General features: G+C 41.2%; 1 protein-coding gene across 7 annotated transcripts in view; it reads right to left on the bottom strand.

Moving 5' to 3' along the window:
• Positions 1 to 25,748, bottom strand: part of LOC143216891 (uncharacterized) — a 138,002-nt gene that overhangs the window by 52,729 nt on the left and 59,525 nt on the right. For all 7 annotated transcript variants that reach the window (XM_076440456.1, XM_076440451.1, XM_076440452.1 and 4 more), the window contains 2 exons: positions 19,376 to 19,487; positions 13,323 to 13,468 (listed from right to left, as the gene is read on the bottom strand). In XM_076440456.1, coding sequence (XP_076296571.1) covers positions 13,323 to 13,468; positions 19,376 to 19,487 — 258 coding nt within the window. The remainder of the gene's footprint in view (positions 1 to 13,322; positions 13,469 to 19,375; positions 19,488 to 25,748) is intronic.

Below are 25,748 nucleotides of genomic sequence, written 5' to 3'. Positions count from 1 at the left end.
TTAAGGAGTATTCCGATTTTCGAAAATTTTTTTCAGGAGAATTATCAAACTTTTCGTATCAGGACTTTGTAGATGTGTTTGTGGGTGTTTGAAATGCATATGTAATTTTTTCCAAGTAAAAATAATCAGAATTGCTATAGGGGTGGGAATGTTTCTATAGAAATAAAGTCTAAAGAGTATTCCGATTTTCGAAAATTTTTTTCAAGAGAATTATCAAACTTCTCGTATCAGGACTTTGTAGATGTGTTTGTGGATGTTTGAAATGCATATGTAATTTTTTCCAAGGAAAAATAATCAAAATTGCTATAGGGGTGGGAATGTTTCCATAGAAATAAAGTTTAAGGAGTATTCCGATTTTCGAAAATTTTTTTCAGGAGAATTATCAAACTTTTCGTATCAGGACTTTGTAGATGTGTTTGTGGGTGTTTGAAATGCATATGTAATTTTTTCCAAGTAAAAATAATCAAAATTGCTATAGGGGTGGGAATGTTTCTATAGAAATAAAGTCTAAAGAGTATTCCGATATTCGAAAATTTTTTTCAAGAGAATTATCAAACTTCTCGTATCAGGACTTTGTAGATGTGTTTGTGGATGTTTGAAATGCATATGTAATTTTTTCCAAGGAAAAATAATCAAAATTGCTATAGGGGTGGCAATGTTTCTTTAGAAATAAAGTTTGAGGAGTATTCCGACTTTCGAAAATTTTTTCAAGAGAATTATCAAACTTTTCGTATCAGGACTTTGTAGATGTGTTTGTGGATGTTTGAAATGCATATGTAATTTTTTCCTAGTAAAAATAATCAAAATTGCTATAGGGGTGGCAATGTTTCTTTAGAAGTGAAGTTTAAGGAGTATCCCGATTTTCGAAAATTTTTTTCAAGAGAATTATCAAACTTTTCGTATCAGGACTTTGTAGATGTGTTTGTGGATATTTGAAATGCATATGTAATTTTTTCCAAGTAAAAATAATCAGAATTGCTATAGGGGTGGGAATGTTTCTATAGAAATAAAGTCTAAAGAGTATTCCGATTTTCGAAAATTTTTTTCAAGAGAATTATCAAACTTCTCGTATCAGGACTTTGTAGATGTGTTTGTGGATGTTTGAAATGCATATGTAATTTTTTCCTAGTAAAAATAATCAAAATTGCTATAGGGGTGGGAATGTTTCCATAGAAATAAAGTTTAAGGAGTATTCCGATTTTCGAAAATTTTTTTCAGGAGAATTATCAAACTTTTCGTATCAGGACTTTGTAGATGTGTTTGTGGGTGTTTGAAATGCATATGTAATTTTTTCCAAGTAAAAATAATCAGAATTGCTATAGGGGTGGGAATGTTTCTATAGAAATAAAGTCTAAAGAGTATTCCGATTTTCGAAAATTTTTTTCAAGAGAATTATCAAACTTCTCGTATCAGGACTTTGTAGATGTGTTTGTGGATGTTTGAAATGCATATGTAATTTTTTCCTAGTAAAAATAATCAAAATTGCTATAGGGGTGGGAATGTTTCCATAGAAATAAAGTTTAAGGAGTATTCCGATTTTCGAAAATTTTTTTCAGGAGAATTATCAAACTTTTCGTATCAGGACTTTGTAGATGTGTTTGTGGGTGTTTGAAATGCATATGTAATTTTTTCCAAGTAAAAATAATCAGAATTGCTATAGGGGTGGGAATGTTTCTATAGAAATAAAGTCTAAAGAGTATTCCGATTTTCGAAAATTTTTTTCAAGAGAATTATCAAACTTCTCGTATCAGGACTTTGTAGATGTGTTTGTGGATGTTTGAAATGCATATGTAATTTTTTCCTAGTAAAAATAATCAAAATTGCTATAGGGGTGGGAATGTTTCCATAGAAATAAAGTTTAAGGAGTATTCCGATTTTCGAAAATTTTTTTCAGGAGAATTATCAAACTTTTCGTATCAGGACTTTGTAGATGTGTTTGTGGGTGTTTGAAATGCATATGTAATTTTTTCCAAGTAAAAATAATCAGAATTGCTATAGGGGTGGGAATGTTTCTATAGAAATAAAGTCTAAAGAGTATTCCGATTTTCGAAAATTTTTTTCAAGAGAATTATCAAACTTCTCGTATCAGGACTTTGTAGATGTGTTTGTGGATGTTTGAAATGCATATGTAATTTTTTCCTAGTAAAAATAATCAAAATTGCTATAGGGGTGGGAATGTTTCCATAGAAATAAAGTTTAAGGAGTATTCCGATTTTCGAAAATTTTTTTCAGGAGAATTATCAAACTTTTCGTATCAGGACTTTGTAGATGTGTTTGTGGGTGTTTGAAATGCATATGTAATTTTTTCCAAGTAAAAATAATCAGAATTGCTATAGGGGTGGGAATGTTTCTATAGAAATAAAGTCTAAAGAGTATTCCGATTTTCGAAAATTTTTTTCAAGAGAATTATCAAACTTTACGTATCAGGATTTTGCACATGTGTAATTTTTTCCAAGTAAAAATAATCAGAATTGCTATAGGGGTGGGAATGTTTCTATAGAAATAAAGTCTAAAGAGTATTCTGATTTTCGAACATTTTTTTCAAGAGAATTATCAAACTTTTCGTATCAGGATTTTGCACATGTGTTTGTGGGTGTTTCAAGTATATATGTAATTTTTTCCAAGCAAAAATAATAAAAACTGTCATCATGGCAAAAATGCAAAGATGGCAAGTTTCTGATCGTCTATTCCGAAAAGCCACGTCGCCGTCGGCAATAATGCCGATGTTATTGCGTCTGGCATTATTAGGTGCAAACTGCTAGTTACAGTGTAAACTGCATCAGGCCGGTCGGGTCGAGTCGTTGCGCGTGCGCCGACATGCTCGCACGTGTCCCGTGTGTCGAGAACTAATGCCATTCAGCATAATTAGCGTTACCCATTATGATCGAAACTTGCAGTCCAGAGTACCGAGCCTCCGTCGCGGCGTCAGGCGCGCATACACGCAGAGACAACGTCGATACGTCAACGTTAAGTCGGCTCGTTATGGTCGGGTAATTACAGCGCGGTAATTATCGGGAACGGTGCTCGACAACCTGGCTAGAAACTCCGACACGCTTGCCTTTTTCTATCGCAATTCCCTGCCAGCTAAACAGATTTCAGGCGGCTCACAATGTTCCCTTTTGGTATTATAATAAGCTGCTTCGATTCCTTTTTGCTCCGTATTCTTCTGTTCCCTCTACTACGGATTTTCGATTATTAACCGTGTGTTTCCATCGGTTACGTCAGTAGATCTCGTTTGTGTGGCAAGGTACACGAGAGAGCCACACAACTAGTCGTTATATTCTATAGTTTTATTATATTTGTTGGGAGACACGAGCTAACTCGTTGTTCAGTTCCGTTTTGATCCTCTTGTTGGCCGTGTCGAATATGATGGGGGAATTAATAGAATATTTGTAGGAATTCTCTGGAATTTCTAAGAATTTATAGCAATCAATATGAATTTGTAGGAATGAGTATGAATTTGTAGGAATGAGTATGAATTTGTAGGAATGAGTATGAATTTGTAGGAATGAGTATGAATTTGTAGGAATGAGTATGAATGTGTAGGAATGAGTATGAATTTGTAGGAATGAGTATGAATTTGTAGGAATGAGTATGAATGTGTAGGAATGAGTATGAATTTGTAGGAATGAGTATGAATTTATAGGAATGAGTATGAATTTATAGGAATGGAGTATGAATTTATAGGAATCAGCATGAATTTGTAGAAATTAATATGAATTTATAAGAATTAATATGAATTTATAGGAATTAATAGGAATATGTAAGAAAATATAAAGGAATTAATGTAAAATAGGAATTAATTTGAAATTGCAAGAATTTATAAAAATTAATACGAATTCGTAAAAAAATTTATAGAAATTTGTAGGAATTAATACAAAATTTGTAAGAATTTATAAGAATTAATATGAATTTCTGGAATTATATATATATATAATATGAACTAATATGAATTTGTAGGAATTAATATGAATTTATAGGAATCTGTATGAATTTGTAGAAATTAATATGAATTTATAAGAATTAATATGAATTTGTACGAATTAATAGGAATTAATATGAATTTGTAGGAATTTGTAAGAATGTATAGGAATTAATATGAATATCTAGATAGGGGAACTAACAGGAACAATTTAGACTCTGTCTGACTACAAGCCGTCCGAAACTACTTACCCGGAAACAGATGATTCGTGCCGCGTTCCCGTAAGAAACGGACGGCTCAGCGGCACGAATTTATTTTCCTACTCTTTTGTATAGTCACCCGAGATTTTACAATTACTTTCTACAAAAGTGATCTACAAAAGCTGCTTGGAGAACGATAGATCTTCATTCCTCGACACAGCGTCTAGAGTAATTTCCTGGCGGAAGTTCTCCCATTAAATAATACTCGGACTCGCTCCGGATATTTCCCGTTCCAATTCGACGTGGCAGGACCTTCGTCGCCCCCGCAAATGGAATTATTACCGGACCGACGGACACTCGTGTCTCCTCGTTCAGCTTCTTATGAATCTTTCAGCGACCACTCGCCCGTTAAAACTGCGTCGCGTTTTCCCAAAGAGAACAGCGGAGATCTAATTAGAGACGTTAGCTTCCTGTCGGTGTTGGCGTCGGGACCTTGGTCTCTCTTGGAATTGATGCGACGACCGTCTGACGTGGAAGAATTATCATCCGAATGTGCGAGAAACGTAGCGTAAGCATTCTATTGTTTCGTGAACGTACATTACAGTACAATTGTACAGTGGATCCAGACAGCACATTATTCTCGAGAAATTGTTGATATATGAACAGCTGTAATTTCGTGAAAAGAAATCGTACGAACATAAACTTGCGCTTATTTCAAAGCTCGAAACCTCTACTTTCGCCACCCATCGATAATTTTTGTCCAAGACAGTTTTGCAGAATACAGCGACTGGAAAACTAGAGACACTCTTCTGGTCCAAAATGTTACAATTTGAAACATCTGTAGAAATGTAGAAAAATTTTTCTCACGACTGAAACCGCCGTAGATTTAAAGATCGAAGCTTCCTCTTTCCAATGAGTGCTTAAAACTTGATCTACGATGTTTTCTAACCGATTTATCGAATTTTGAATGGTAGGTATACCACCATCCTTGGTACAAGCGTGAATACTTTACAGCATCGAACCAGGTCCTACTTTTTCTTCCATAAATCAGTGAAAAAGAATCGTACATAAATTTTTAAGGTGTCGTTGCAAAGAGGAGGCTTCAATCTTCAAATCTGTGGAAGATTCATTCGCGAGAAAAATTTTTTAATGTTTTCACAGAGGTTTCAATTCGTAGCATTTTTTTAGTAAAAATTGCTCTTCAGTTTCTCATCTGCTACATCATATAAAAATATCTCAGAGGAGAATCAATAATGGCGTGCGAAAGTAGAATCTTCAAGGTTCAAAACCGTGCCAAGTTTATTGTTGTAGGATTGTTTTTTACGGAATTAGAACAGGTTAAATGTGCACAGGATTCTGCAGAAAACCTGTAGAGTTTCTAGGTCGCATTTCAACGTCGCATTTTTCGAGTTCGACGGAATTTCGTGTGGCAATCGAAAGAGTTTCGAGCAAAAGAGACCGTGCTCGTCCAATAAGATGGCGGATCATTTATTTGGTATGGTGCAGGTCCAGCGAGAGAAGTGTCCGCGCGAAATATGCTGGAAATTCTGGCGACAGCGAGGGTGGAAGTCGGTCGGGACCATGCAATATTTATCAGAGTCCCATAGATCCGCTCCCTCGGCTTCTGTTATGTATTATTCCGTGTGCTCCGACGTAAAAGACGGGTTTTGCAACCGCGGGTAAGCGATATGAATACCAAATGTCGACAGGGGAATACAACGGACACCCTCTTCTGCTGACATTTGCATACCGACCTTCGGAAACCTCGAGCCTACGCGATTCCTTGAAACCGGCCGATTAGCTAAAGGAAAAACCGTCTTCGATGCTGGGAGGGAAAGGGCTGAGTAACCCTCCTGGAAAATCTGCTCGAGGAGATTCGTCTCGCAAAAATTCCCCCGGAAGGATTTTCCGAAGAGAAATCGTGGATCTAGAAGGACCACTGTAGAGCGGTGGCTTCAGACAGGATAAATATTGTCCTGTACTTCTCTAACAATTTTAATAGCACTGACGGTCTTGAATAATTATTTCGGATTTCATCCCCTAGATTTTTCCACAAGTGCACAAAATTCGCCGGTGATCGCACAGAAAATTCGATTTACAATCAACTATAATCAGTGGGCTGCGGATGTTTATGCATTTATAGCAAAATTGATGAGATGAGATTCAAAATTGTACGAAAGTTTTTAAAATTGAAAATGTCAATATACGATCTTTCCTCTATTAAAATTATTAAGGGAGGAAATAACTTACTTGATTAATCTTACTACTTCGGATTTCATCCTCTAAATTTTTCAGTGATGGAAATGAGACTTCCAATGAAGTATAATCAGTAGACTGCAGATCTTTATGCAGTTACAGCAAAATTGAGTAGATAAGATTCAAAATTGTACGAAAATTTTGAAAATTGAAAATGTCAATATACGATCTCTCCTCCATTAAAATTATTAAGGGAAGAAATAACTGGATTAATCTTACTATTATATTCCGGATTTCATCCCCTACATTTTTCGATGATGAAAATGCGACTTCCAATGAACTATAATCAGTATACTTCGGATCCTTAAGCATTTACAGCAAAATTGAGTAGATGAGATTCAAAATTGTAAGGAAATTTTAAAAATTGAAAATGTCAATATACGATCTCTCCTCCATTAAAATTATTAAGGGAAGAAATAACTGGATTAATCTTACTATTATATTCCGGATTTCATCCCCTACATTTTTCGATGATGAAAATGCGACTTCCAATGAACTATAATCAGTATACTTCGGATCCTTAAGCATTTACAGCAAAATTGAGTAGATGAGATTCAAAATTGTAAGGAAATCTTAAAAATTGAAAATGTCAATATACGATGATCTGTCCTCCTCTAAAATCATCAAGGGAAGAAATAACATTCAATACAGTTTCCATGTCCTGTAATCGATGCAGACAATTTTTATTTTGCATAAAGATCCACATACTAATGATCAGAGATTGGTTTCTCGCTCTGTCGAATTGCAACAAGATGAAATATAAAAATAATATAGAATTTTTCCTAACGGTTTCGAGAGTGTTAAAGTTTTAACGAAATTTTGTTAGAAAATTTTTTCCATCTTCAACCGGTAGTTTCGTGGGGAAGCGACCCCGCCCAACTCTTGAAAACGGAGAGACAAAGAAGGAGGGGTGAAAAGAGAGAGAGAGAGCTCGCGGGACTATTAAAATATCGAGGCCTGCGATCGACCGGGAGGAGGAACGACCGATAACGTCGATGCAAATTACCGCGCGGAATACCCGGCGAATATTTCCGACTCGTCGAACTTCACCCAGTTTCCCAGGCTTTTGTTTCCCCGCCGCGGGATCCAACCCCCTTCCTTCCACCCCCTGCCGCGACTTATTTTCCGCGATTGTTGCAGCTGAAAAGGGGAGCGCGACGAACGGGAACAGTCTGGAAGAAGAGGGTTACCCATTCCCCCCCCGTTCTCCCACGAGAAATACCCTCGTGATCTGCCGGAACAGATGCACCCCCTCTTAGTTTCCCCATTTTCCTTTTATTCTGTCTTTCTTCGCTTCGGTCTGTTTTTCTTTCTTACCTTCTCTCTATTTTCTCCTGCGCCATCTTTCGAAGCGATTTCCTTCGCTCTATCTTCCCTTTCTTTCTCGCTTCAACCCACCCCATCGACCACCCACAAGGCTTCGTTGCTTACTCGTCTTTTCCTGTTCCGCGCTTTTCATCCGCTTTCCTCGACGAGAAAACTGCGAATTGAAAAGCGGCGACGCTGAATTACCTCCGTTTATCATGAGACTGGAGGGATTGATCGCTTTTCTTTCAAGGAATCGGAACGGGGAGTCGAGAACCAAGTGTGGGGTAGAATAAGCGATTTCAGGGGGAGTTTATGATGTCATCGCTTTGCCGATTTCGAATTTGTTTAAAGATACGCGTGGAATTTTGCATATTATTCCGACTCGTTTAGCGAAGAGCTTATTCAACGGTATGAATACTTTTTCTCAAACAAATAGGTTATGGATCCTGTTGGAAATTAAGTATGATGTAAAATGAGCTATTTCAGGGGGGGTTTAAGTCATCACTCTGCTCATTTCGAATTTGTTTAAAAGATACGCGTGGAGTTCTACATATTATTCCGACTCGTTTAGCGAAGGGGCTATTCAACGCGGTATGAATCGGTTTTATCAAACAAATAGATTATGGATCCTGCTGGAAATTAAGTATGATGTAAAATGAGCTATTTCAGGGGGGGTTTAAGTCATCACTTTGCCAATTTCGAATTTGTTTAAAAGATACGCGTGGAATTTTGCATATTATTCCGACTCGTTTTGCGAAGGGATTATTCAACGCGGTATGAATCGTTTTTCTCAAAGAAATAGGTTATGCATCCTACTGAAAATTAAGTATGATGTAAAATGAGCTATTTCAAGGGGGGTTTAAGTCATCACTTTGCCAATTTCGAATTTGTTTAAAAGATACGCGTGGAATTTTGCATATTATTCCGACTCGTTTAGCGAAGCGTTATTCAACGCGATATGAATCGTTTTTCTCAAAGAAATAGGTTATGCATCCTGCTGAAAATTAAGTATGATGTAAAATGAGCTATTTCTAGGGGGGTTTAAGTCATCACTTTGCCAATTTCGAATTTGTATAAAAGATACGCGTGGAGTTCTGCAAATTATTTCGACTCGTTTAGCGAAGGGTTATTCAACGCGGTATGAATCGTTTTTCTCAAAGAAATAGGTTGTAAACCCTGCTGGAAATTAAGTATGATGTAAAATGAGCTATTTCAGGGGGGGTTTAAGTCATCACTTTGCCAATTTCGAATTTGTTTAAAAGATACGCGTGGAATTTTGCATATTATTTTGACTCGTTTAGCGAAGGGGTTATTCAACGCGGTATGAGTCGGTTTAGTCAAACAAGTAGGCTATGGATCCTGCTGGAAATTAAGTATGATGTAAAATGAGCTATTTCAAGGGGGGTTTAAGTCATCACTTTGCCAATTTCGAATTTGTATAAAAGATACGCGTGGAGTTCTGCAAATTATTTCGACTCGTTTAGCCAAGGGGTTATTCAACGCGGTATGAATCGTTTTTCTCAAACAAGTAGGCTATGGATCCTGCTGAAAATTAAGTTTGATGTAAAATTAGCTATGTATTTCAGGGGAGGGGGGTTAAGTCATAACATTGCCAATTCCGAGTGTATTTAAATGACACAGAAAACAGAAAGAATAAGTAGCGGGGAGACGAACGACCGATTCAACGAACCGCGACTGAAAGGGGGCCAAGACTGCGGTTGGCATCATCTCGAGGCTAATCGATCGTCTAATTAATTAACATGATTCTTTGTTAGCTGCCGACAAAGGGTTAGAACGCTCCAGGGAGCAAAGCCCTCTCTCGGGCCAGCTTTTAATATTTATCGCGTGCTCGCCCGATGCCAGGGCACCACGAAATTAGGAATTCCTAGGATCCAAAGAGACTCCGAGGTTCGACGTTTTATTTCCGGAGACGATTTTATCGCAGACCATCCCCGGCACACGTTTGATATGGAGATCGACGGATCGATAAGTCGTCCCTTTGAGACGTAAAAGACCATAAAAGTGGATCCCGCACGGCTTCAGCCTCGAACATCCGTCGGATGTCCCTTTCAACCCGGCTCCTCCTTCCATTTTCTATTAATGTATGAATATTTCACGGCTCTCCGACCGGTTTCCTCTCCCAGGAACAGATTCGATACGATAATACCATCGCTCGATAAATAATCGTTCGATAAACCGACGATCGAGACCTACAGTGAGCTCAAAGCAGAAGGGCAAAATTGTTCACGCCGTAACTCCGCTGGGAAAAGTCGCACGACGACCTAACCGAGCTCATTTTAAAGGAGTCTCTACTCTCATCCCTTTAAATCATTTCCTTCCTCGGGATACTTCTGAAAAGTGGACGAAAAAAATCGCGTGGCACTCCAAAATTTTACAAACGAGGACTGATGATGAGGAGGAGGATATTGAATGTTGTCTGTAGAGCTTGGCCAATTTTTGTTTCGAAGCTCCAATTAAGTCTCAAAATTAGTCGCACGATTTTCTCTCACCGATCCGCGCAATTTAAACGAAGCGCCCATCGCGGACAGCACGGTAATCCAGGATACTACTCGAGGAGGTTGCACTCTCCCTTCCGCACTTCGGTCTAAAAGCATCCCCGAAGAAAAATATCTCGAGCAAAAGCAAAAACAGAAGCCCCGCCGTTCGAAATGACTCGAGAAACATCGTCGTCCGACTCTCCTCTGCGAAGTTACATCGCCGCGAAGTCAAACACCAACAATTTTCCTTTTTCTCGGGGAACCGACGTAATTTCCTTCAAGATCTAATTACGTCTCGATTCTGCGAGGATAAAACGAACTCCGCCGCCAAGGTAAGGGAGCAGACCGCTGCCCGAAAATGTTTCACCCGTTTCCTGGGCAAATCGGCGCCGATGAACCTCGCTGGACTGATTTTAATTTTTTTTTATATGATTCTTTTATGTAATTTGGATTTTTTTATATAATTCCAGTAGATTTTGAGAAGATTTCATAAATGTCTAAAATCATTTATGAAGAAACTGGTTGGGTGAAATATAAAACAGTAAACAATTGGAAAATGTGAAGAATATTGTAATATTGTCTTTAATGCGATAAAATCATTAAGGGATGAAATCAACTATTATTTCTCCCCTGATTCCCACAATCAATGCAGAACATTTTTATTTAAGATTCGCAGTCTAGTTAGAACTAACGTTGCAACTTGGATGTTTGGAATTTCCTCTTCAAAATCTGCGAGATTATAGTTTTAAAAAGTACAAAATCTTTGGTCCCCTAAAGTGAAATTCAGCCCGCCACTTTGTTCCATTAGAAATCGAGCGCGGAAATAAGAATGGTTCCCCGAGTTTTAAAGAGTTGCATACGTTTCAACATTTTCGCATTCAATTTGCCATAACTCCACCGGAAAAAATCGCGCGGCAACCTAACCGCGCTCATTTTGAAGAGCGGAGCCTATACTTCAACCTCCTTAAACCGCCATTTTGTTCAACAATGATTTACATTAAAAATCGGACGAGAAGATGGAGATGTTTCGTAGTACCTACCCCAGAGCTTCGAATATTTTCAATCTGCTATAACTCTGCGAAAAAATGTCGCGCGATAATCTAACCAGGCTCATTTTGAAGGGCGGAGTCTGCACTTCAACCGCCTTAAAGTGCCATTTTGTTCGCCTTCGATTTTCATTAAAAATCGAGCGCGGAAACCAGAATGGTTCTTCGGAAATTAGAAAATCAAAGGTTTTTGTTCTTCCGAACATCTTCGCGTTCAATTCGCCATAACTCCCCCGGAAAAAATCGCGCGGCAACCTAACTAACCGCGCTCATTTTGAAGGGCGGAGCCTATACTTCAACCTCCTTAAACCGCCATATTGTTCAACAATGATTTACATTAAAAATCGGACGAGAAGATGGAGATGTTTCGTAGTACCTACCCCAGATCTTCGAATATTTCCAATTTGCTGTAACTCTCCGCGAGAAAATGTCGCACGATAATCAAACTGAGATAATTTTGAAGGGCGGAGTCTGCACTTTAACCTCCTTACAGTGCCATTTTGTTCGCCTTCGATTTTCATTAAAAATCGAGCGCGGGAACGAGAATAGTGCCTCGGAAATAAAAAAGCTGAAGGTTTTTGTTCTTCCGAACATCTCCGCGTTCAATTTGCCATAACTCCACCGGAAAAAATCGCGCGTTTATCAAACTGGGCTGATTTTGAAGGGCGGAGCCTACACTTCAACCTTCTTAAACCGTGATTTTCATTAAAAATCGAGCGCGCAAACGAGAACGGTGCCTCGGAAATAAAAAAGCTGAAGGTTTTTGTTCTTCCGAACATCTCCGCGTTCAATTTGCCATAACTCCACCGGAAAAAATCGCGCGATAATCTAACCGGGCTCATTTTGAAGGGCGAAGCCTGTCCTCCTTTTACGAGGACGTGTTTCTCGATGGAATCCCATTCGTTCCGAGGCGGTTTCCCAGTAGGGCGAGTCCTTCGCATCATCGCGGAGGGAAAAACGCGCGGAATCCGAGACGGAATGCAGCGGTTCAGGCGAACCCGGAGCAACCCCTGGAACCCTCGCAACGATCCAGAAACCCGCCGAGCAACACACTCGACACCCGTTGTAACGAAATTCAGCCACCGTTTCGCCTCTGCTCTCTCACTCAGCGAGAGAGGAATTCCGCGCCGTGCTCCTCCTCAAAGAGATTTCTTTTCGCCGTTCGAACTCCGGCAGGAATTGATCCTTTGAGGGATGAACGCGAGCCAGACGCCGCAAGTCGGAATTCTTTAACCGGAACAGATTGGCTCGGAGAGAGACCGGCAACTTTACCGTTGAATAATAACGCCACTCGAACCCCGAAAATATTTTCCTGTCGCGGCGAACCATTCGCCGAGCAAATGGTGTGACGTTGATCCGCCATGTTTCAGGTTCTAAAAATGTTTTCGACCAATCAAAGGATCGTTCCAAATTGTCAATCATTGGAGTTGAAAATTTTGGTCTTAGACAACTGGAAGCCACGGGGATATTAATTATTTTTCCGTGATTGGCTGGGGAAATAAATTTTTTGAAATTTTTGCCCGATAGTGTTAGCTTTGAAGTATATTCCCTGAAAATTTCATTGAATAATCTCTAAAATTGACTTGGTTACAGATCACGATAGATGCGCACGGCATCAAAATTGTTAGTTTAGACAACTACCCCCAAGGGGATATTAATTATTTTTGCGTGACCGGCTTGGGAAATAAATTTTTGGAAATTTTTGCCCGATAGTGTTAGCTTTGAGGTGTATTCCCTGAAAATTTCATTGAATAATCTCTAAAATTGACTTAGTTACAGATCAGGACAGGTGCGCACCGCTCGACACTGTACCGCGGCACTTCATAAGTTTGATCTCGGAAACAATGACCGTGATCCAGTTAGAAAAATTCGTATCGACGGCTTGATGTTAGAACAATGCGGTGAAAAAATTTCAAAACGATCCGTGTAATAGTTCTCTGGTAAAAAAATAATTTCGAAGGCTCATCCTCCCCTGTCGACAGAATTGAAGCAAGAGGAAAATTTCGGGTCTCTTGAAAAATCCGCAGACGATTTCCGGCGATTAGAATAGTAAAAAACGATTGGTAGGAAGAATGGGGAAAGCTCTACTTACCTTCCGAATGTCTTCTAAATTGTGTATCTCCGGTGACAGGCCACCGTGTACACAAAGGAACTGTTGGTTCATGAGGGCGGCGAGCGGCAGACAGTCGAAGGCGTCCATGCACGCGTCGTACACTCTCTCCGAGTATTTTATTTTACCTGAAAGCAGACAAACAATCGTACAAACAACCACGCGACATTCTCATCCGTGAAAACCGGTCGCGATCGTACCAGGCTTTTATGTCGCGAGGTAGATGAAAACCGGATGAACGAAAACGAAAAGAGAAAACAACAACTGAACCGGAGAAAAAAATTCAATCGGGGATCGACGACGGGAGGGTTGTGGAGGATCAAATAGAAAACGAAACAGGAAAAAAAGCCGGAGAAAGTTGGCCAGCGACAGGCTCGATTCGACTACTTTCCACGCTTTGTTTCTTTTATCGCGGCCACGGCTACGAACTGTCGTCCCCAGTGTTATTGCCCGCGAACAAAAGCGACTTTCGGCGCTTTTATTCGATCCCGACGTGCCGCGAAGCAGCCCCCTTCAGAGGTACCAGTTTCACGGCCCTGGGACTGTCCCCTCCTCGGGACCGTCTCGAAATCGCTTTGAAGACCGACAGAAAAAATGAAATTCCATTTTTAGTAGATTGTCACGGAGTTTTAAGTAAAAGTGACATTTTTTAAGACTTTGGAAATTGTCTGAAGACTTTGGAAATTGTGCGAAGACCTCGAAAATTGTTTGAAGTCCTCGAAAATTGTTTGAAGTCCTCGAAAATTCTTTGAAATCCTCGAAAATTGATTGAAGTCCTCGAAAATTGATTGAAGTCCTCGAAAATTGTTTGAAATCCTCGAAAATTGTCTGAAGTCCTCGAAAATTGTCTGAAGTCTTCGAAAATTGTCTGAAGTCCTCGAAAATTCTTTGAAGTACTCGAAAATTGTTTGAAATCATCGAAAATTGTCCGAAGTCCTCGAAAATTGTCCGAAGTCCTCGAAAATTGTCCGAAGTCCTCGAAAATTGTTTGAAATCCTCGAAAATTGTTTGAAATCCTTGAAAATTGTCTGAAGTCCTTGAAAATTGTTTGAAATCCTCGAAAATTGTCTGAAGTCCTCGAAAATTGTCTGAAGTCCTCGAAAATTGTCTGAAGAACTTGAAGATTGCAATCAAAATTTTCGGAAGACTGAACATTGCAATTGCCTTGAAGACAATGTTACGATTTCAGTGAAAGTAGATTGAAGAGCCGTCAGAAGTTCGTTCGAGTGACGTTAACCTTCCGTAATTGTTTTTCGACGAAGGACACAGTGAAATGACAAAGTGTTTGCCACGACCCTGGCCCTCTGACCAAGAAGAATCCCCTGTCAATAAAAGAACCGAGATCTCGAGGTTCGACAGCCTCAAGATTTGTCGGCGGACAGATTGCTGGTCGAACCTGTCAGCTCGAGCCACCCGTCGAGATATCTCGACCCCTCTCGACCTTGATTGCGAGGCTTCCTAATGTCTGTTGGCGAATTCCACGCAGGAAACAAAGTGAACACGTATTTGGCCTAAGAACCCTTCCACAAATATACAAAGTGGCGCAAAAACACAAATTTATTTACAAAATAACGTACAGGATGGAGCAATGACTTCGTCCACACTGAATATTTCCGATACTTGTTGAAAATTGTCTGAAGACAAAATTTCTGTACTATTATTCGAAATATTTTTTACATTATTAAATATGTCCAATCAATCACTAAACATTTAGGTATTGCATGAGGTATTATACCAATTTCGTATCCATAAAATTTATAAAATGTTTCATTTTTCAGTTAAAATATCTCCGAGTGCAAAGAGTTAATTGGTGACCCAGAATTTTGAATTTGACTATTTTCTGAGCAAAGATGGAGGACCACCGAGCATGTTCAGGCTGAGGACAGTACAGAAATTAGGGGAGACAGATCGCGGAGGATGATTCGATCCGAAAGCGCCGGCTTTCGGTTTCGCTTCGAGATCGATTAATTCTCTCTCGTTTCGCGGTCGGTGTTTTCGCCGGAACAATCGTTTTTGGCGACTCCGCTGACCCTCTGGACAGCTGCCAGCAGCTCTCCCGTGTACCCTCACTGTGCCAGAAGTCCTACGAATAATGCGTTCTCCGCTGGTTCCCGATGCGCCGAGCCGCGAAACCGAGATTCTCTCGGCAGGTTCTCTCGTCGAAACACGAGAACCCTGATGAAACACACAGCGGCCGCGATAAACAACCCTGGGACCTCGACACGATCATGCTGGCTCACCCAGCTGTCGGAATTTCAACGGGAAACCTTGCTTTTCCCGGGGAAATTACGCCAACGATGTATACTCCGCCTCGACAGTTGCGAAACCGGAAAATTCGCAAAGTAGAACGTCACAGGAAGAACAGAAAATTTACATGATTCGGGACGAAAGCATCGATCGATCCTCTAACGAACCCTTCCGCAGAGAATACATGTTACATTTAGGGATGTCCTTCGACGCATGCCCCAGTTAATTCTATGTTTAAGGACGTAAGTGCGACGTGAAAAATCGTGAATTGGCTTCTAGGAATTATGCCATTTCCCCGTCTGGTGTAACGTGGAACAATTTTATATGGATAAACTAGGGATAGACCGGGATAGTAGAGGATTCAGGCTTTAAAATTAGCCTAAAATAAGCCATCATTCGATTTTTTTTAAAGGAAATTACGACAGCTCGAAGATTGACGTTTTTCCAAAAGTTGCAAATTTAGTGTCCTCATTTTTCCACCTGGTACGAAGGCGAAAAATTTTTTATGGGAAAATTAGTGATAGACCGTTAAAGTAGAGGCTTCAAGATTTAACAGAAACCCGAGTTTATGCTCGTACGATTTTTGCTCCCGAAATTACAGCAGCCCGAATATCGACGTTTTTCAAAAAATTGCAAATTTAGTGTTCTCATTTTTCTACCTGGTACGAAGTCGACAAATTTTTTATGGGAAAATTAATAATAGACCGTGAAAATACAGGATTCAAGCTTTGAAATAAGCCTAAGTTCATCATCATTCGATTTTTTTAAACGAAATTACGACAGCTCGAAGATCGACGTTTTTCAAAAAATTGCAAATTTAGTGTCCTCATTTTTCCACCTGGTACGAAGTCGACAAATTTTTTATGGGAAAATTAATAATAGACCGTGAAAGTAGAGGCTTCAAGCTTTAACATAAACCCGAGTTTATGCTCGTACGATTTTTGCTCCCGAAATTATAGCAACCCGAAAATCGACATTTTCAAAAATTACAAGTTTAGCGTCCTATTTTCAAACTCGTGTGAGAAAGACTTGGGTATTTCTGTAACAAGGTTTGCGATTGCGGAGGTTAGTTGGAAAAATGGAGATTCCGGTAATAACCGAGGGCGTAGGTAAGAGGATAGGACCGAAAGGCTCCCTGAGGGATTGATAGCGGTCGAAAGGAGCGACGTAGGAATCATAAACGTAATGTTGGTAGCGGAGGGTTAACGCGAGCCTCGTAAATACGCGCGGCTTGACCCAGTATCGGAGAATTTTCCAGGATCGATACGGTTTTCCGCGGGTCGACTCGACTCGACTGCGCCACGCAGACCTTCTCGAGATATCGAGGTGATTCCGGTCGAACCCTGGAACCTGGGATCCTGGACCCGGTTAGAATAACCCGCGAAGACCTCTTCTTCCCACGCATACCAAGAAAACCTCACTCCATCCACCGTGAGACATTTTCCTTGCGGAAAGTTGATTCCGTGTAATCAACCTTCGAACGCGTTTTCAAACCATCACTCCTCGAACCGGAAATCGATTTCGACAAATATTTTCAGGATAAATTCTAACCCTCCTTCATCCGTATACTAGCTCACGCAGGATCGTCTAGTGTAATGTTTGATAGAGGAAATAGACGAATTTTTTAACTGGGATGCACTTTATAAAAAATTTTGAAAAAATTACTGGGTGATGGACATAGTTACACGTTGTTACTGTAAAAATATTAAGAACGTCGCTTTTAAATTTCCGCAGAGAACTCGTATTATCTTGCCACTGATCAAGAAGCAGGGGGATGAAATTTTGCTGTGGACAAGAATAGATTCTCGTATTTTTTAAAGCGTGAAGCACTTCACGAAAAATTCTGAAAAAATTCCTGAGCAACGACAACAATCGTACATTGTTCCTATAAAAATATTAAGAACGTCGCTTTTAAACTTCCGCAGAAAACTCGTATTATCTTCCCACTGATCAAGAAGCAGGGGGATGAACTTTGCTATGGACAAGAATACATTCTCGTATTTTTTAAAGCGTGAAGCACTTCACGAAAAATTCTGAAAAAATTCCTGAGCAACGACTACAGTCGTACATTGTTACTGTAAAAATATGAATCACTTAACTTTTTCCCTTCCGCTCGAAGCGAACGGAAATCAAACTTGGTATTCTCTCGATCGCCGATCAAACGTCGAAGGCTGTTTCTCACGGCCACGCTCGGTTCCACAGTTTCGGTGAAACGTCACGGAATTGTTGTTGGAATTGAATTAACCGCGGGGCGAATTGAAATCGCGGAAACCGGACAACGAGAGACGGCTCCTTTCACCGGGTAAAACACGTATCGCCGAGCATTAGTCGACGATAAAGAGGCAGCAGCCCGTTGGCCGCACCAGTGTCCGCGCCATAATTCGCCCTCTCTCGAGCGTGAAATCGAGCTAAGTGTAAACTCGATTGTAAATTGGGATCGCCGTAGGGACGCAATTAAAATCCTCGTCCCCTTTGATATGGCTGGGGAGACCCGCGTTCCTCGGAGCGGCGGGATTAATGATTGAAAATGCCCTGGTCGACGGAGTCGGACACCGGTTCCACGAATTATTCAAGCGAACTCGATTTTCCCAGTCGCGATCGACCGGCAAACATCCTGCCGCTAATGGCACGGCTACGACAATAATAAATTCAGAACGTAACTCGCTCATTGTAAGAGCGCTCAATTTTTCATGATGCTGCATGGTTCTGGCCACGAGGAACCTTACTCCTGTGACCTATGTGACCCAAGGGGACAATACCACAGCCCAGGACCCCGTGACCATCCTGACCTCAAACCTAACCATCCACGAAATCATGACCGTCAGATCGAATCACGAGAAACTGTATTCCCAATGATCTCTATGACCTCAAAGAACAATTTTCCAGACCCAAATTAGAGAGAAAAACCCTAGAAACTCAGAAAAATGGAAAAATCGACTCTAACCATCCACGAAAACCCAATTTCTACGTCGTTATCAGAGGCGTGAATGATCTCTTGGAATCCGGAACCCAATTTTTGATCATGACCGTTAGATCGGATCACGAGAAACTGTATTCCCAATGATCTCTACGACCTCAAAAAACAATTTTCCAGACCCAAATTAGAGAGAAAACCCTAGAAACTCAGAAAAATGGAAAAATCGACTCTAACCATCCACGAAAACCCAATTTCTACGTCGTTATCAGGGGCTTGAATGATCTCTTGGAGCCCAGATCACAGAACCCAATTTTTGATCATGACCGTCAGTTCGGATCACAAGGAACCTTCCTAATAATCTCTATATGACCATAAAGAATAATTCTCCAGACACAAACTAGAGGGAAAACTCCAGAAACTCGCTTAGCTTACCTAGAAGCCCGTTTAACGTGACCGATCGCGAGTCACTGACCATCCTGACCGAGCCGCAATTGCAAAACAATTATTGTTCGACTAATATGACTCTGCAAATACATTTTCTTGCTCGATTTTCCCAGTCGCGATCGACCGGCAAGAATTCCGCAGGCATTCCGCGCTGTTTCACTTCCGGTCCCGGGCGTGAAAACCGTGGCCGCCGAAAACATATCGGCGCCCATCGAAAATCGATAGGAGTTCATTGTTTGCTGTTGCCCCCCTCCACCGCCGTCGAAAAAAAGCTGTAGAACGTCGACGCGACGGAATTTCGTCGGAACGACGACCAGGGTTTCTCGACTCCGAGCAAATCGACCGTGGAAACGGGGTTCTCGAATTTCGCCGATCGCGCGCGAACCGAAAATCACCCTCCGGGGAAATACACGTCGAGGCTACTTACATTCTTGCTTAAATGTGAAGTATTCCGTGAGATGACGGCACTCGTGGTTACCTCTGAGGAGGAACAGTGTATTTGGATGGCACAGTTTCAGCGCCCACAGGTACAATACGCACTGCAACAGAGAACAAGGTTCGTTAGTGTTTTTACAACGACTCGGACAGAGAAAGATCGTTTCTGTTCCTGCCACCGTGCAGAATACTTTGGGAAAACCGTGCTGGCGTGTTGTTCGCACACGACTGCACATTTCTCGATTTTTTTGCATTTTTTAAAGGGATGCGTTACGCCACAAAGTTCACACAATTCGCACAATTCGATTTTCAACATTTTCGTCTCCGTAAACTTCAGAAAGCACCGCCGGGAGGAAGGCCATATCTTTGAGGATTGTCAATATTTTTTGATGAAAAAATTACGAGATGTACTCGATACTATCAGTTTTCAAACGCGACAAGATTCGTTGCGATATGTTTCCTAGTTTCTCATTAATAAATTCACAAAAGTCGCTTTTCGAGTACACAACCTCCGCCGACGGGCTACATAAAAAATAATCATATCTTTGACAATTGTCAATATTTCTTTACGAAAATATTACGAGATGTACTCGATACAATCAGTATTCAAACGCGACATGATTCGTTGCGATATGTTTCCTAGTTTCTCATTAATAAATTCACAAAAGTCGCTTTTCGAGTACACAACCTCCGCCGACGGGCTACATAAAAAACAACCGTATCTTCGACAATTGTCAATATTTCTTTACGAAAAAATTACGAGATGTACTCGATACTATCAGTATTCAAACGCGACAAGATTCGTTGCGATATGTTTCCTAGTTGCATATTAATAAATTCACAAAAGTCGCTTTTCGAGTACACAACCTCCGCCGACGGGCTACATAAAAAATAATCATATCTACGACTACAGTAAATATTTCTTAACGAAAAAATTACGAGGCACGGTCGATAATATCGCCTTTCAGCCCCACGAATACTCTTTACCGAACGCTTCCTGGTTCCTCAGAAATAAATTCGCGAACGTCGCTTCCAAACCGCTCGAGCGCGTTTAAGCTCCGAATTCCGCGGAGTCGAGCGAGCAAGAAAAGAGGATTGCGACGGCAAAAAGTTCACGTGGGATTGAAAAATCGTTGGCTACGTTGAAAGAATGGACGAGGTTCCGACCCGACGCGCTTTACGAGTCTTGTCGCGAGCACATAACGCTCGACAATGACCGGCTGGTTCTTTTTCTCCGGGTGGGAATTCGCTTTTTATAGATCTCCGCGGGCGAGACAGACCGTCGTAAAAACGTTTATCGTTTCGTCGAAGTGCTAATATCGGCGCGTTATTTATCCGCTTTCATCGTCTTGCGATTTATAGAGCGTCCGGGCCGAAATCATGATCGGAGGATGTTGAACGGCGAGCTAAAAAAGGCGTCGAATTCATTTGCACGGCTAATATAGAGGGTGAACCACGAATCGTGACCAGTAGAGATCACCCTGTAATTAGCAGTCCGATCGAAAATGTTTTTATCACTGGACTGCAGATATACATATAAGAAATACAAGAAATATTAGATTGTCCCAAAAGTTTCTTCCGGAATGTGTTCCTTTAATGTCGCTAAATAAATACAAACAATACGATAATCTTTATGTTAATATTTTAGTACTTCTTAATATGAATTTGCATTATGTGCATGCATCGAAAACCAACTTTTGGGACAACCTAATATTTATTTGGCAATATTAAAGGATCACAGTCCGGAAGAAACATATAAGCTAAATTGAATGTTATTTCTTCCGTTAATCATTTCAATAGAGAGAAAATCATAGATGGGCATCTTCATTTCTTAAAATTCTTCAACAATTTTGAATTTCATGTATTCAATATTGCTATAAATGCATGTAGATCGGCAGTCTACTAATAACAGAGTAATCTCTACTGGTCAGGATTCGTGGTTCAGCCTGTATTTCGAGCACGAGACTAATTAATCGCTGGGCGGACGAGAAGCAACAGGATTAACGAAACTGGCAACGCGGAACAAAAGCGTCTACGCGCTCGCGTCTCAACGCGATCGGCCGTTCCGCGATTAATCTTCTCGAGGCGCAGTGTCTTTGTTTTCGAAGCGGCTGAGTTGACAGGTTTGGCAACGCGTCGCTGAATTCCTGCGTCTCGGGATCCAGGGCTGACTCGATTTAACCATCGAGCGATTCACCATGGGCCGCCATTTTCCACGAATATGCGGGGGAGAAAGTACTGTCTATTAGGGGTGTGATCAAGTACCTCGGAGACAGGTTCGAACATTGATTGAATTCGGAGAGTCTGTAAGTAAAGGAGGTATTTTTCGCGATCGCACTATTTGAAAGAATGGTAATTATTTTTCTCGGCGCACAGGTTCGATCATGCCCCTCAAGCTATATTCATTTAGTGTAGAAATTGATCGAACCTGTGCGCCGAGAAAAATAATTACCAGTCTGTAAGTACTTCGAAAAATAGAAATGGTACTCCGAAGTATAATCGAATCTATTCCAGATAGTTTCGAGTATTTTACAAGTACTTTGGTAAATGGAAGTAATGCTTGGAAGTACAGGGTGGTCCATTTATCTTGAGACAGTCAATTATTACGGATACCAGCATAAATGTGAAAAAATGTTTTATACAAAATATATTATTCATATGAAGGGGCACATTTAATGGCGCTGTGCAAATTTTTCAACTTCATTTTTTCAAATGGAAACCCATATTTTTTTTATTTCATATTCTTATTCTACGTCGAAAAATAATAATATTTAGTGATAGAAAACATTTTTTCTAAGGGGGGACGGTCTTATTAATCAAATTGTGGTGAATATCCCAATATTTGTATGAATCACGAATTTCTACGTTTCTACGTTTCTACATTTTGATATTTCACTTTCCTCGTCGAAATTGTGTTTTTCCTTGCAAAGCGAGCGGAGACATACCGCGTTTATTGTGCAAACAATGCTCGCGGATCGGTTGGCGTTTAAAACGCAGACGACGATTTATTTGCGAAAAATGCGCAGTCACGACGCACACGGTAAACAATCGTTATAAACTTGGCCGCGGTCGTCGAATCGATATCGAATGGGAGACAGAGCGTGTGCAGAGAGGGCGGCTCTGCTGCTGGAGCAGGATGAGCGAAGAGAGAGAGAGAGAGAGAGAGAGAGACGCATCTTTTATTCATTGTGTATACATTAACGGTTTGTTTCGAATGCGGGTATCACGTGTAGTATTAATGCGCGAGAGGTGGTACGCGTCGCGTATCCCTGCTCGGGAACAATCGCATAAGTGGCTATGAATGCGGTACGAGAGCGAGAAACGTCGCCATTGTTCCCTCCTCCTCTTCCCCAGTGATATAATGACTTCCATGAAAACCTTGTTTTATTGGACGAGCAGTATGGTCCACACGATCATGCTCGGATAAATTACTGTAAACCCAGCAGAACCATTTTCCCTATCGCTTTTGAAACACCGTTTAGGGCTTGATAAGACTCTCCGCTTCAGGGGAATAGGCTCGTCATAGTCAGACCGCGAGAGTTCTACGACTTGTACGAAGTTCCGCGACTCTGGGGAACCTTAAACATTATTCTCGAGGCATGAGCATCTTGTGTGATCTTGTAATCTCGACCCTATTCTCTCATAAGAACGCAATTTCACTAAGAACTCGCTCACTTCGGTGATCCCGTGAACCTGAGGTTGCAGAATCCAATTCTTTATCATAATGATCACGAGGGGGACCATGCTTCTGTGACCTCTGTGACCCAAGGAGACAATACTACACCCCAAAACTCTATGACTATCATGATTCCCTAACCAACCACGAAAACCCTATTTCTACGTCGTTATCATGCTGATATCGTGAAACCAGGTTACAGAACGCACTTTTTTATCACAATGATCACGAGTAACCTTGCTTCTGTGACCTCTATGACCCAAGGACACAATACCACAGCTTAGAACCCTATGATCATCGTGACCTCAACCTTAATCATCCACGAAAACCCAATTTCTACGTCGTTATCCTGATGATCTCGTGAACCCAGGTTACAGAACCCTATTTTTTATCATAATGATCACAATGAGCCCTGCTTCCGTGACCTTTGTGACCCAAGGACACAATACCACAGCTCAGAACCCTATGATCATCGTGACCTCAACCTTAATCATCCACGAAAACCCAATTTCTACGTCGTTATCCTGATGATCTCGTGAACCCAGGTTACAGAACCCTATTTTTTATCATAATGATCACAAGGAACCTTGCTTCTGTGACCTCTATGACCCAAGGACACAATACCACAGCTTAGAAAACCCTATGATCATCGTGACCTCAACCTTAATCATCCACGAAAACCCAATTTCTACGTCGTTATCCTGATGATCTCGTGAACCCAGGTTACAGAACCCTATTTTTTATCATAATGATCACAAGGAACCTTGCTTCTGTGACCTTTGTGACCCAAGGACACAATACCACAGCTTAGAACCCTATGATCATCGTGACCTCGTCCTTAATCATCCACGAAAACCCAATTTCTACGTTGTTATCAGGAGCGTTGGTGATCTCATGGAACCCAGAAACCACAGAACCCAATTTGTGATCATGATGGTCAGTTCGGATCACGAGGAACCTTCCCAGTAACCTCTAAATGACCCCAAAGAATAATTCCCCAACCCCAAACCAAAGGAAAAAACCCAGAAAATGGAAAATCCTGTCTGCGGTCACCCATCTTAACTCACAACGTGAACGGAGCTTGCTTAACCTGCCGATCGCGGGTCACTGACCACCCCCCGACCGATCAGCGACTACCGAACCACCACTATAAAACAAACACAGCTAATAACCCTCTGCGAATAGATTTTCTCGCTCGATTTGGATCGGTTCGACCAAAAATATCGAATTCCCTGTTGATCGACCCGCAAAACAATAACGACACCAGTACGCCGAGCGATTTAACGCGAAACGCGTCCGCGTCTTTTGTCCGCGGGGGAAACAAAGGGGGCTCGCGGAAATTACCGGTGGCGGCGTCGGCTCTATCCTCGTTTCCCGATGACTCGGTTGATTAATAGAAATCCGAAAGCTGATCGACGCGGCGCCGCCATTGTCCAGGCTCGTTCCGGGATTATGCACGCGCCGATCGGTTATCCGCATCTCCATTACGCGTTATCATCCGCGCGATAGTCCATTTACGTTTTATTGGCCGCGCGCGACTGGATGACCGTGCGTCGAGGAATTTCCGAATTTTTTGGGATGAGGCTCAACAGCACGGCTGATTTATTGTCTTGGCAGATGGTCGAGTATCTCGTCATTCACTGCCATCGTGGGTGTTGTTAGTCATCTCGCCCTGTCTGCGGCCATGTCCGTCCGTTTGTCTTAATCAATTTCGCGTTAGTTAATAAATAACGTGCATAATTAATGGATTGGCCTATTGTACACTGGTTTTTCGGGCCCAGGAACATTTTCCTGACTGTTTATAATGTTCGTCGAGTAAGTAGAATTTGATCTCGCGGCAGAAGACATTGATTTCGGTCTTTTACAATGGTGTTACGGCCCCAGGAACATTTTCCTGATTGTTTATAATGTTCGTCGAGTAAGTAGAATTTGATCTCGCGGTGGCAGAAATAAATTGCGGCCTTTTATAATGGTTTTTCGTGTAAAGGAATATTTTCCTGATTGTTTATAATGTTCGTCGAGTAAGTAGAATTTGATCTCGCGGCAGAAGACATTGATTTCGGTCTTTTACAATGGTGTTACGGCCCCAGGAACATTTTCCTGATTGTTTATAATGTTCGTCGAGTAAGTAGAATTTGATCTCGCGGTGGCAGAAATAAATTGCTGCCTTTTATAATGGTTTTTCGTGTAAAGGAATATTTTCCTGATTGTTTATAACGTTCGTGGAGTAAGTAGAAGTTGATCTCGCGGCGGAAGAAATGGATTGCGGTCTTCTACAATGGTTTTTCGAATACGGGAATATTTTCCCGGTTTATTTCTAATATTCCCCGGAGCAGCGTTCCCCAGCTATTTTCATCTTCGACCCAATTTCCCGGCGAGCACTCGACAAGAGCCGTTTTTCCAATTTAAATCGCGAGGCTCGCGTGTCTCCGAAGACAAGTGCGCGCCCCGGTCGAACGAATTCATCGGCGCCACTCGAAATCATCGAAAACCCGAGAGTGCGCACTTGAACCGGCTACCCAGGGGACCGTAAGAACCCAATTTACTTACACTTCCGCAAACGTGGAGACCCCGATTCATCTTCGGCCCGCTCGAGGACCGAAGTTATACCACACCGAACCGACGCCGAACACACCTGAGTACGAAAGTGCTGCCATAGATCCCAGTCACCTACACGGAGAACATTCCC

The sequence above is a fragment of the Lasioglossum baleicum genome, chromosome 16, assembly GCF_051020765.1.
Source record: "Lasioglossum baleicum chromosome 16, iyLasBale1, whole genome shotgun sequence".
NCBI classification, from domain to species: domain Eukaryota; kingdom Metazoa; phylum Arthropoda; class Insecta; order Hymenoptera; family Halictidae; genus Lasioglossum; species Lasioglossum baleicum.
This window is presented reverse-complemented; position numbering and strand designations above follow the sequence as displayed.